The 14,083-nt window shown below is 36.3% G+C and overlaps 1 protein-coding gene across 1 annotated transcript in view; it reads right to left on the bottom strand.

Moving 5' to 3' along the window:
- The window catches only part of LOC102758110 (chromosome unknown open reading frame, human C1orf185), a 26,689-nt gene that overhangs the window by 8,938 nt on the left and 3,668 nt on the right, over positions 1-14,083 (bottom strand). Inside the window, exons 2-3 of the mRNA XM_006768383.2 lie at positions 11,288-11,393; positions 6,382-6,517 (exon numbers count right to left, since the gene is read on the bottom strand). Coding sequence (XP_006768446.1) covers positions 6,382-6,517; positions 11,288-11,393 — 242 coding nt within the window. The remainder of the gene's footprint in view (positions 1-6,381; positions 6,518-11,287; positions 11,394-14,083) is intronic.

The following is a 14,083-nucleotide window of genomic DNA, read 5'->3' as shown; positions in this document are numbered from 1 at the left end:
TATGGAAAAACAAAACACCTAGAACAGCAAAAATATTCTTTTTAAAAAATCTATGGTTTTTATTGATTTTTAGAGGGAGAGGGAGAGAAAGAAACATTAATCAGTTGCCCTCCACACACTGGGGATCAAGCCTGTAACCTGGGCATGTGCCCTGACTGGGAATCAAACCACCAACCTTTCAAGTGTAAGGGCTGACACTCAACCAGCTGAGCCACACCGGTCAGGGCCCAAAAAGATTCTTGAGCAAAGGAAAATAGAGTTATAGGATTTATAATACTTAATTCCATCACTCACTGTGAAGCCACTGTAAGCAAGACAGTACAGTATTATTTAAAGACATACAAATAGTTCACTAAAAGGAATACAGAATTCAACAAATAAACAAACATATATATAGTAGATTGATTTTCAATCAAAGTTGCAAATAAGTTAAATATGGAAATAAAGGTCTTTTAAACAAATTTTTCTGGAACAGCTGGCTATCATCATGGAAAAAGATGAACTTGACCTCTACCTCATAGACCTAGACAAAAAACCCAACATTATAGAGCAACTAAAACAAAAGACAAGAGAATATCTAAGCAAATTTAGAAAAATAAATATTTGTTAGAAAGCATATGAATTTCTGTTAAAAGGGAAAAAAATTATAGAGTGGACTTCATTAACATTAAAACTTTCTGCCGACCAAATGATACTATTGTAAAAAAGAACAGACAAGCCACAGTCAGTGAAAACATGTTCATAACATATATATCTCATAATAGACTGGTATCCAACTTATATTAAGAACTGTTAAGTCATTAATTTAAAAAACAAATATAGAAGAACACAAACAACCCAATTTAAAAATGGGCAAAAGACTTAGACAGATCATTAAAAAAATATATACAACTGACCAATGAACACATGAAAAGTTACTCAACATCTTTAGTTATCAGAGAAATGGAAACCAAAAGCATATTGAAATACCATTTCACACCCATTAAAATATCTAAAATAAAAAACACTAATAACACTAAAGGTTAGCAAGAATCTAGAGCAACTGAAACTCTCACTTATTATGGATGGGAGTGAAGTAAGTTACAACCCCTTCGGAAATTTATTTGGCATTTTCTTATGAAAATGAAGACATTTTCTTATGTCTACCCAAGCCCCACCAATTTCATGTTCAGGTATTTCCCCAAGAAAAGTGAAAATATATGTTCACTATAAGTACATGAATATTTAGAGCAGCCTTATTCATACTAGTGAAAAACTGAAAATAACTCAAATGTTCAGCAAAGGAATACATAAACAAATTTTACATATTCATTCAATGGAATATTACTTATCAATAGAAAAAAAAAGTTCTAATACACACAATAACATGGGTGAATCCCAAAAATGTGTTAAGTGAAAGAAGCCAGACATCAAAGATATGTATTGTATTATTTCATTTGTGTGAAATCCAGGAATGGATAAAAACTAAACTTTGTTGGCAGAAATCAGAAAGTGCTTAACTGAAAAGGGTAGAGCTGATATGAAGGAACTTTTTCAGATGATAAAAATTTTCTGTAGCTTGTTTTGGGTGAGCCTAAAAATGTCAATTATTTTGAAGATGTGGAGCAATCCTATCACTTATTCATGCCTGTAATGCATATTGATACAGCTACTTTGGAACACAATTTGTAATCCTATCTAATAATAGACAAACATGGTAATTAACCGTACCTCCGACATGCTTCCCATTGGCTAATCAGGGCGATATGCAAATTAACTGCCAACCAAGATGGCGGCCAGCAGCCAGGCAGCTGAAGCGAACAGGAGGCTTGCTTGCTCCAGTGAAGGAGGAAACCAAGGTTCCCTGCCTGGGCTCTGAGCTTGCACTCTAAGAAACAATGTTACAATTATAGAAGCTAAACAAACCCCATGCTTTTAGCCAGCCGGCCGAGCTGGAGTTGCAACAGTGTTTCAATTATAGAATCCAAACAAACCCAGATAGCTGCTTTCAGCAGCCGAGGTCTCACAGCTGGAGCCGAGCCTCAGAGCTAAAGCCAGTTCTCAGTTCCAGTGATAGCCATAGAAGGTAAATAAATCTCAGAATAACAAAGAAAAGAAAAAAATGAGAGGTGGGGAGCTTCAGTCACCCGCCAGCCTGAAAACAGCCCTCAGCCCCTCACCCAGACTGGCCAGGCACCCCAGTGGGGACCCCCACCCTGGTCTAGGACACCTTCAAGGCAAACCAGCCGGCCCCCACCCGTGCACCAGGCCTCTATCCTATATAGTAAAAGGGTAATATGCCTCCCAGCACTGGGATCAGCAGAGCTGCGAGGCCTCCTGGCACCGGGAACAGTGGAGCCATGAGGCCTCCTGGTCCCTGGAGCAGCGTGACAGGGGGCAGCGCCAAAACCTCCTGATCGCCCTGTGGCTCTGTGTGTGACAGGGGGTGGTGCCCCAACTCCCCTATCGGCCCTACTCTGTGTGTGACAGAGGGGAGCTCCCCAACACCCTGATCAGCCCTGTTCTGTGTGTGACAGGGTACGGAGCCCCAACCCCCGTGATGGGCCCTGCTCTGTGCGTGACAGGGGGCAGTGCACCAACCTCCCCATCATCCCTGCCTTGAGTGTGACAGGGGGCAGTGCCCCAACCCCCCAGTCGGCCCTACCCTGAGTGTGACTGAGGATGGCATCGCAACCTCCCAATCCGCCCTGCTCTGTGCATGACAAGGGGCAGCACCCCAAATCCCCAATTGGCCCTGCTCTGAGCCCAACCAGGGGCTGCACCTAGGGATTGGGCCTGCCCTCTGCCACCCGGCAGTGGGCCTAAGTCAGCAGGTCATCATCTCCCGAGGGGTCCCAGACTGTGAGAGGGCGCAAGTGGGGCTGAGAGATCCCCCCCACCCCCGGTCAGTGCACAAATTTTTGTGCATCGGGCCTCTAGTTATCTAATAATATTGAGCATGCACATACCCTGTAAGTCAGCAATTCTACTGTTAGATATATTCCCCATAGACATTTCCTTAAAAAAAACAAGTAAAAACAAACCAAACGTCCATAACATAAAATTAGATATATTTATAAAATTGAATGTCATATAATAATAAAAATAATGAACTATGGGTACATGTGCCCACTTGAATGAGTAATATTGCACAAAAAGGGAGCCCTAAAACATACAAAATTTAATAATATATTGTTCAAGAATCTATAACATTCATGGTAAAACTGTAAAAAAAGGCAAGGACATAGTTAATTGCAATTGTAGAATAGTGGGTCCTTCAGTGAAGGGTGGGAGTGTGGGATGTAAGAGGTAAAGACTCAGGACACATCAAAGGTACTGGTAATGTTCTATTTCTTAGTCTGGGTAGTGGGTATAAAAATTCCACTTATTATTCTTAAAACTGTGTTTGTATATTCCTTAGTATGTATGTTGTATTTCACAATAAGACCTCTTTTAGAAACCAAGCTGTAGTTCTATATTAATTAAGACACATTTAAAAAATAATATTCACCCTAGCCAATTTGACTCAGTGATTGGAGCATTGGCCCTCAGACTGAAGGATCCTAGGTTCGATTCCAGTCAAGGGCATATACCTCCGTTGCAGGCTCGATCTCTGGCTCTGGTCAGGACTCATGCAGGAGGCAACCAATTGATGTGTCTCATTCACATCAATGTTTCTCTCTGTCGCTCCCCCTCCCTTCCACTCTCTAAAAAATAAATAGAGAAAATATCTTTGGGTGAGGCTTAACAACAACGAAATAATAATTTTCATCCTCCTGCTTGTCTGTTGTTGTAGGAGAGAAAGAGGCCAACACACAGGCAGAAAATGAGATGAGAAAAAGAGTGACAATATGGAAAAGAGTCTTTAATATATTGAAACTGGTTGTGACTGAGGAAAACACTATCTATACTATGTTTTATTATATCTTTCATTCTGAATTAGGTTCATTTCACTGACCATCCAGAGTCCTAAATTTGTGTTTACTTATACATGATTTATCTCTCCCACTAGACTATAAATCTCATGAGAGCAGGGACTCTTATCTCTCTTGTTCACTACTAAATTTCCAGTTGCCTAGAACAGTGCCTGGCATATAAGCACTTATTATATATTTACTGAATGAACAATAAACAACCTAATTAAAATTTGGTACCTCTATATACTAGTATGTACTTCTTCTGTTATAGCACTCATAATTGTCTTTTTGTATGTATCCACCATTAGATCTAAAGACACCATTATATCAATAGTACCTAGCAAAATTCCTAGTATATGATGAGTGTCAATAAATTCAATTAATATTAAATACATACATAAAAACAATTTTTTTGCTTTTTAAAACTTTATTTCAACATAACATAGAAACGGTTGTTTTCTCTGCAATGCTATCTCTATTTCAAACTATCCTTTGTTTGAAAGTCAGAGCTTTCTTTAATAACTTTAGAATTAATTTGAGCATTAAGCCTGCCTGCTTAAAGCCCTTCCATAATAATAACAGTATACTTCTATGGTGCTCACTATGTGGCCAGGTACTATTCTGAGTGCTTTTTATATATTAATTTATTTAATTCCCATAGCAATCCTACGGAGATGAAATCATCCTCATTTTGCAGGTGAGGAAATTGAGACAGAGAGAAGTTAAGTAACTTGCCTAAAACTACACAGCTAGTAGCCGTAGAGCAATGATTCTAACCTCTTCAGTCTATGCTCTTGACCATAATTCCATAATGCCTATAGTGGATTTGTAAAGCATGTGGTAAAATCCAAAATCCTCAAACTGCAAATAAGGCTCCTCACAATGCCATCTCCAGGATCTTTTTCCACCACTCCCTTCTATAAATCCTAGGCTCCAAATGTTACCCAATATTTCTGAACATACTGCCTTACATAGCTACAAGCCTTTGGACATATTGTCCTTTTATCTTTTTTTCCTCTTGGAAAACTTCTATTCACTTTTCAAACCCAGCTAAATATGTCTTCTCTGTGAAGCCTTTCTTATTTTATGCTTTCTTATCTGCATTTCTTCAAATTTTGTGGCTCTTATCACATTACTAGGGGCCCGGTGCACAAAATTTGTGTTTGTGTGTGTGGGGGGGGTGTTTCTCAGCCTGGCCTGCACCCTTTCCAATCTGGGACCCCTCAGGAGATGTCTGACTGCCGGTTTAGGCCTGATCCTTGTGGGACAGGGCAGTCAGACATCCTTCTCGCAATCCAGGACCGCTGGCTCCTAACCGCTCACCTGCCTGCCTGCCTGATTGCCCCTAACTTCCTCCCCCCACCGGCCTTCTCACCTCCAACTGCCCCTCCTTGCTGGCCTACTCACCCCCAACTTCCTTCCCTGCTGGCCTGATCACCCCTGAACTTCCCCCACCCTGCTGGCCTGCTTGCCCGAAACTGGCCCCCCCTGCTGGCCTGCTTGCCCCCAACTGCCCTCCCCTCCCAGCCTAGTCGCCCCTAACTGCCTGTGCCTCAGCCCCACCACCATGGCTTTGTCCAGAAGGACGTCCGGAAGATCTCCTGATCTAATTAGCATATTACCCTTTTATTAGTCAGATGTTCTAATTTTTCGTTTATGTTTTTCTTCTCTACTAACTTTGGGATCATCTAGGTCTGGACTCATGTCTTATTTGTTTATGTACACTAAGTGCCAAAACCAGTGTTGCCATATTTAAGGCACTCAAAAAATGTTTGTTAAACAAATGAATAAACATTAAGTTCAACTTGAGTTCAATATTCAAGATGTATAATGAAACTTTGACATCTTAGCATTTTGTTGCTATTTTACTATTAATGTTATAAAACCTCTAAAGTATTTGTTTTGTTTATCTACATCAGTTTTAAGTTTCTACTGGTCTCTCCCTTGTTTTATGTCGCACTTTTTTGACATTTAGATTAAAAAAGTTAATTATGTGTCTGCCTTTTACACTTTACTAACTAGCTAGCATCTTGAATGTAGGGTTTATATTACTGTCCTCAATGTAGTGGGGGAGGGGGGGGTGAGGGAGGGGGAGGGCAGAGCTTCTAATATAATGAAGGCTTAATAAATCCTTAATTTTAATTAGTTAGTTCTGTTAGATTATCTGGTTATCTGAGTATCCTCTTATCTCCATATCTCTTTCCTCTGATAGGCCTGGCAATTTTGCTTTGTTTTTCTTAGACTTTTCTCTTCACCCTGTAACAATCACAATATAGAGATATAGGGAGGCAACTATGCAAGGAGACATTTTCATTTAGTTTTTCAGTGTCATATAATGTAAACACTAACTAGTTTGAGTATTTAAATTTAGCTCATGTTATTGTCCCTCAGACTGAAAAATAACTGTAGATATCCTTTCAAAACTGAAAGACAACAATGCTAATGACATGGTATCAAAAAAATATTTGAAAACATTGCACTCTACCTGTAATTGGAATATTCCAGTATGAAAATTTCGAGAAATAAAAACACACTGAGAATGAGCTTTACTCTCCACCTCTGATGGTCTTTGGCTGCATCTCTCATCGGTTTCTTTAAATTGGGAATTTTGAAATATTTCTCTGAAAAATATTTTATAGAGACTGTTATTTAAAATGAATTACATTATCAACCAGTTAAAATTATTTTGTTTCCAATGGTTTTACCACAAGTGTTTAAAATTCAGAATAAATATATTACTAAAAAATTTTAAAGCAAAAATCAATTTATATATTTGCTTCTGATATGTTACTGATCTCACTATAACTAGTTTATTCTTAGAATGTAAATTAAACCCCCTCTTATGCAGAGTTAATATTTATAGTTTGAAGATCAACCATGAGTTTTTCTAAATTTAAAATTTTTTCCAATTACAGTTTACATTCAATATTATTGTGTTATTCTGTATTGGTCTCTGATGTGCAGTATAGTGCTTAGAAAACCATGTACTTTACAGAGTGGTCCTCCCCCTCTTACCCCCAATATTTTAAGTATCCACCTGCTCCATACACAGTTATTACAATATTATTGTTTATATCCCCTATGCTGTAATTTACATCTCCGTGACTATTCTGAAACTACCAATTTGTATTAATCCCTTCACCTTTTCACCCAGTCCCCAACCCCCTCCCCTTTGTCAACTGTCAGTCTGTTCTCTGTATCTACGAGTCTGTTTCTATTTTGTTTGTTTATTTTGTTCTTTAGTTTCCATATATGAGTGAAATCATATGTGACCATGAGTTTTTTATATCCTTCTTTCTGGTTGAGAGATAATTGATTGGTTTTAATGTTAATTAGTCTTTTCATAAGTTTGTCTTTAATGACAAAGGAAATAAGTGAAATAAAACTCAATGGTCAATTTTATATTGAATAATGTCTCTGACAAAAGTAAGTGGAAAGGAACTAAATTGAAACTGATGACTTACAAAAGAAGGGTACCTGTGCTCTTTATTCGTACAACCACAAACAATTTTGAGAGAGGGTTTAAAATAATAAGGCAGCAAATAAAACCCCAGATGATCAAAGACAGTTATGTATAAGGGAATGTAGTTTCTAACAGTCATTTTAAACTTAATGATTTAAATAATAATGTTAATTGCCATTTCTTCTTTCAGAGATTCTAGAGAATTTCCAAATTAATTCTAGAGTCTATATATGTTACTTAATGAGGTATTAACAATTAAGGTTTATTCAGTCATTGAATTCAATTACTTAACAGTTATTGAGTACTTACTAAGTGTCAGGCATTGTGCTGGGAGTTGTATATATAGTGGCAAAGGAAATAAACAGTTACTACACTCATAGAACTGTCATTGCTCTCATGGAACTTAAACACTAGTAAGGAAGACAGACAATAAAATAATCACAAGAAAATAAAAAAAATTGCAAGTATGGAAAGTGTTATCAAGGAAAGCTACCTGGTGCTGTGTGCATACTGTATAATGAAGGAAATTAATCTGGTTAGAGAGGTCAGGGAAGGCTTTCTGAGGAAGGGATAGTTAAATTAACATGTGAAGAGAGTAATTGTTAGATAGTGTGGTGCAGGAGGAGAGATGTGGAAGTAAGAATATTCTAGTCAGAGAGAAAATCAAGTCCAAAGTCCTAGTGGCCAGATTCGAACATTGTAGTAGAAGCACAGAAAGCAAGAGAGAAAATGGAAGATAAATTTAGGGAATATGCATGGGAAGACCATGTAGGGATGTAAAAGTCATGTCATTTTTGTCTTTATCCTAAAAGTAATGGTAAATCTTTTATAATATAGTCAGGAATGGGGTACAAGGGTGGGGTCACTTTTATTTGGACAATGTCTGCCTTAAGTATGGAGAAAAGATTAAACAAGGGTGATAGTGAAAGTAGGGTGTCACTTATAACTCCTACTGCAGTAGTCTATGTGGGGGATAAAATCCGGGTAAGGTAGTGGTAGTAGAAATGGATAGATCGCTCTCTTTCTCCCCGCCCCCTCTTCCTCCATCGCTCTCAAATCAATTAAAGCACACACACACACACACACACACACACACACACCACTCCCTGGTTAGTCTCATCCAGTTCTATGCCTTTAGAGAGCCTAAATCTTCAGCCCTGACTTCTCTCATGAAATTCATATATGTCAAATCCAACTGTCTATTTAAAATTTCCACTTGGATGTCTAATAGGCTTTCAAAAGTACATCCAAAACACAACTCCTAGTTTATTACCACTCCCTCAGCTTACTCTCTCCTCTAATCATCTCCTTATCCAGTAAATGGCATGAACAGATGCTCAGTTGCTCACAGTACCTAGGTGTTAGCATTAATTTGGCCATTTCACTTATTTTTCCTTACCTCATGTAATTCAACAAGCCCTGTAACTTAACCTGCAAAACATATTCCAAATCCAACACCTTCTTCCCTTCTCCTCTACTTCCATATTCGTCAAGGCACTATCATCTCTCACCTGGACTATGCAAAGCCTCCTAACTTGTCTCTCTGCTTTCACTCTTGCTCCATTAAAAATCATTAAAATTCAGGCTTCATAGGCAAGAAAAATCTTTTAAAAATATAAATCAGAACTTTCATACATTTCCAGTTGGAGTGTATACCAACTTGGAAAAACTGGCAGGTTCTTACAAAGTTAATCATGTGATCCACTCAGGTATTTATTCAACAGAAGTGAAAGCACATGTACAAAAATATTTATACAAGAATGTTCACAGCAGCCTTATTCCTAACAGCTAAAAACTTGAAATGACCCAAATGTCCATTGACAGAGGATAAATAAACAAACTCAGATGTATTCATACAATGGGATACTAGTCATCAATAAAAAGAATAAACTGCAGATAAAATACAGGAACATAAATAAACCTCAAAAATATGGTAAGTGAAAAAAGCAGGCATAAAGTCCATATGATTCCATTTACATGAAATTCAAGAATAGGCAAAATTAATCTATGATGATAAAAACTAGAATAATGATTGTCTCTGGGTAGAAGGAGGGAGTAATATCTGGAAAGGAGCATGAGGGAACTTTATAGGGTGATGGAAAAGTTCTATATCTTTACTGGGATTGTGGTTACATGGGAATGTGTTTGTTGAAATTCATCATAATACATTTAAAATCTATGTACTTTTTTGTATGTGAATTATATCTCAAATTTTAAGAAGTGTTTAATTCATCTATAGGTGACATTATTACCTTTAATATGAGAATACTATTATGAAGTCTAAATGAGATAACATGTAAAGAACATACATGCTTAGTATGTAATAAACATTCAATGTTAGCTATTATTATGATGAATATGTGTCATTCCCCTGTTTAAATCCTGATATCACAAACAGTAAAATGAAACCTCCATATTCTAGCCCAGCGATTTTCTTTTCTTTATTCAATTTAAAAATTTTTATTGTTGACTAGTCCAGCAATTTTCAATCAGTATGCTGCATCACACTGGTGTGCTGCAAGAATTTTTAAAACATGCTGATAGCTGACTATTTAGTCAGGAGCACTGACCTATTTTCCCTTATATTGTCAAATAAAATAATGACAACAGCCAATGCAATAGCTGTCTAGTGTGAATGAATCAAAATTATACCTATTTTTTGTCAGATTGGCAAAAATATATTTTTTAGTGTGTCACAGAATTTTAGTAATTACTTCATGTGTACAATGAGATGAAAGGTTGAAAAGCAGTATTGAGTTACACCCCCCCCCCCAATATTAAAAATGGAACTGCCTTATGACCCAGTAATTCTACTTCTGGGAATATACCCAAAGAACTTGAAACACTAATTTGAAAAAAATATATGTACCCCTATGTTCAGTGCAGCATTATTTACAATAGCCAAGATTTGGAAATAGCCTAAGTGCTCATTAGTAGATGAGTGAATAAAAAAGGTATGGCACATTTACAAAATGAAATACTACTCAGTCATAAAGAAAAAGGTGGGGGAGGGGATCTTATCCTCTGTGAAAGCATGGATGGACCCGGAGAGTATTATGCCAGTCAGAGAAAGACAAGTACCATACAATCTCACTTATGTAAACTAACAAACAAAATAGAAACAGACTCATAGATACAGAGAACAGACTGACACCTGTCAGAGGGGAGGGGGTTGGGAGGTTGGGTGAAAAAGTTGGAGGGATTAAGCAAAACCAACTAAACAAACAAAAAAACCCACAAACAACTCATAGACCCAGACAACAGTATGGTGATTACCAGAGAGACAGCAGCATGGGGAGAGGTAGGAGAGGGTAAAGGGGGCGTAAATGGTGATGGAAGGAGACGGGACTTGAGGTGGTGAACACAGAATACAATATACAGATGATGTATTATAGAACTGTACACCTGAAACCTATATAATTTTATTAACCAATGTCACCCAATAAATCCAATAAAAGAACAAAACACCAAATTTTAGGTTAAAAGGCACTGAGGTGTTAAGTATCTTTTTTTTTCTGTGTCTGGGAAAAGACTACAGATCTTTTCTTAAGTATCTTCTGAAGAAAGGGAGTCTTCCTGTCAATTATGTTTTTAACCTCTATTAGTAGTGAAAGCAATTTTAAATTTCTGGCCTTATACTATAATTCAAACATATGTCTTCTAGAAAATACAATAGATCTCATTATTTCTTAAAATTTTAATGCATGCAGATTGCTATTCTACTATTTGGACAATCATACTACTAAAACTTTTTCCTTCAGGCTACTATAAACATGTAAAGCTTTCCCTCCCAATCAAAGGGTCGATAACCAAATCTCAAATTACAGAACCAACACTATTTTTGTTATTTAAATTTAATACCATTTGAAAAACTCTTTCATTGGATTTATAAAAGAAAAAAAAAGTAAAATATTCCGATAAACCTTACCTTCGTTTGCAAATCAGGAACCACAAAGCTGATGCCAAAGCAAAGAAACCAATTCCAAAAGCAACAGCAGAAGCAGCCAGAAAATAGGTTAAGTGATTAGAAAAACCTATACAAATAAATTATAAAAGAATATTTCATGCATGCATCTTCAATCTCTAGGTCAAATTAAATAATACATTTCAAATGATACTATATAGTGTAGCGTTAAGACATTAACTAGAAAGTTGGGAGACCTGGATTCGGCTCCTGGGCAATTCTCATAAATTTTATGATCCTAGTCATGCTGATTAGGGCCCAGTGTGCATAACTCTGACCCTGCCAGGATTTCCTCCGTTTTGTTTGTTTTTGTATGGCTGTCATCTCCTTTTTTCTGATCTAGGTTTCTCCCTTCCCAACCCAGCTGAGAATTTTTATTTTTCTGGTGTCATTCTTTGCAGTCTTCCAGAATAACATACTTCATTTAAAGATTTTGATTATCAATCACTACAAAAAGTTAGGTGAGGATAATAAAGAATAAGTATAAGGAATTTATGAAGATCTTAGGAATTTTAAAACATTTTATCCATACTTTATCTCAAGAACAGTAAAATATCATAGCCAACCCTAAATAAAAGCAATATAAAATAATAACATATCAAAGGTTTATAATTGGGAAAAGGTTATAGGATTTATAGGTATAACTCTTTCATTAAAATTGAGCCCCTGGTATTCCTAGCTGGTTTGGCTTAGTGAGTAGAGCATTGGCCTGCAGACTGAAGAGTCCAGGTTCAACTCTGGTCAAGGGCACATTCCTGGTTTGCAGGCTTGATCCCCAATAGGGGGCATGCAGGAGGCAGCCAATCAATGATTCTCTTTCATCATTGATGTTTCTATCTCTCCCTCTCCCTTCTTCTCTGAAATCAATATATCTATATCTATATCTATCTATCTATAGAGATAGATAGATATAGATATAGATATATTTATTTATTTATTTATTTAAAATTGAGGCCCAGGTAAGAGAAGTAACTGACTAAGATTAGGTAGCAAATTAAAGCCAGTCCTCTGTTTTCTGGTTTTGTTTTTTTATTATCTTATTATCAATAATCTTAATACTAGTTTGTATTCAAAAGAAATAGGAATAAAGAAAGGTAATTATAGTCAAATTGGTCAAGTATTCATTAAGATTCTGAAATCTGCTGTAGAAACTTTCACAGAAGGCTGTATAGAATTTGAAGGGCCTTAAAACAACCTAGGAATGTATTATTTGAGAACAAAAGGGTTTAAAATTATAAAACTAACAGATGATTTTTATGTATAAGCATATTGTAAGTTCCAGTAGGGATATGACATGATAAAGACTTGCTCCTATATTTTAATTTCTTCCTAAGTAATTTCCAGCTTCCAAGAATCTTAGTTTTTTCCTTAATTTCCAGCTTCGGAAATCTGAGTTTCCTGGGGTTCATATATATCTATATTTGAGAATTAATGGTACCAAAAAAGTTACATAAGGCTATATATCAAAATGATACTAATATTTTTTTAAAAGCCCTCCAAATGCCCCATATTAGGAAGTTAATTAAATTATGATATTATAAAATAAAATATTCTTTAATTATTTAGTGCAGGGCTTCTTAAACTCAATACTATTCATCTTTTGAACAAGATAATTTGTTGTAGGGATGGTCGGGCGTATTGTACCAAAGATGTCTCCTGACAATTACAAATGCACGCTGAGAGGTAGGCAAAATTGTTCCCAGTTGAGAATTACTGACATAGTGGTATAAAATGTCAGATAGTATTAAATGATAAAAGCAAGATAGATAAAACCCATATTTAAAAAAATTTCAAGATATAGTTGTACTCAAATACCAGACAAGGATATCCATGAACAAAAGAAGGAAAGCAACAGAGAAAAAAGTGGAGGCTAAAACCATAGGCATATTAGGCACTGAGTGAGATCTGGAAGCAGGAATTAGCTAGAAGCAGCAAAGAACATCACCGAGACAAGACTAAACACTCTCTGGCACAGTGAATGGAGATATTACCAACATCTTTTAGAGAAGGGATTCCCGAGCCACCAATAAAAGACCAAAATGGACAAAGGAGGAATCTTGGAAATAAAAAATTCAAAAATGTTAAGATGGAGTAAACTCTTCCTTGAATACAGTTAATGAAATAAAAATAGTACAAAGTGATTTGTCCAATTGTATACAGAAATAAAAATATGGTAAATAAATTATACTACTTGGAAAATATTAAGAGTATGTAACAAACTTAAAGCTAATACGGGTTCCAAAAGAGAGAATAGAGAAGTAGCAGAGAAGCAGTGTTCAGAGATATGACATAAGATTTTGACTAAAAAAATTTAAATTCACAAACAGTAAATTTGCATGTGTTTGCAGTTTTATAAGTTTTAACAAATGCAAAGAGTGTTTGATCACCACCACAATCAACTTACACAACACTTCCTTCACCCCCTGAAAATTTCCTCCCACTGCCTGTAAGCAGCCGAGCACTAACTATCAACCACTGATTATTTTCCGTCCATATTTTCCAACCTTGTACTGTTGCCTTCCCAGAATTTCATATAAATGGTATCATACAACATGTGGCCTTTTGAGTCTGGCTCTTTTTCACTTAGCATAATGCAATTAAGATTCATCCATGTTATTGCATGTATCAATAGTTTGTATCTTTTTATTGCTAAGTAGCATTCAATTTTATAATGTACAACAGTTTGTTTATTCTCCAGCTGAGAGAAGTTTGGTTGTTTCCAGTTTGGAGTTGTTAGGAATAGAGCTACTATATAATATA

The sequence above is a fragment of the Myotis davidii genome, unplaced genomic scaffold, assembly GCF_000327345.1.
Source record: "Myotis davidii unplaced genomic scaffold, ASM32734v1 scaffold79, whole genome shotgun sequence".
NCBI classification, from domain to species: domain Eukaryota; kingdom Metazoa; phylum Chordata; class Mammalia; order Chiroptera; family Vespertilionidae; genus Myotis; species Myotis davidii.
The sequence above is the reverse complement of the archived record's forward strand: the minus strand, read 5'-3'. Positions and strand labels throughout refer to the sequence as shown.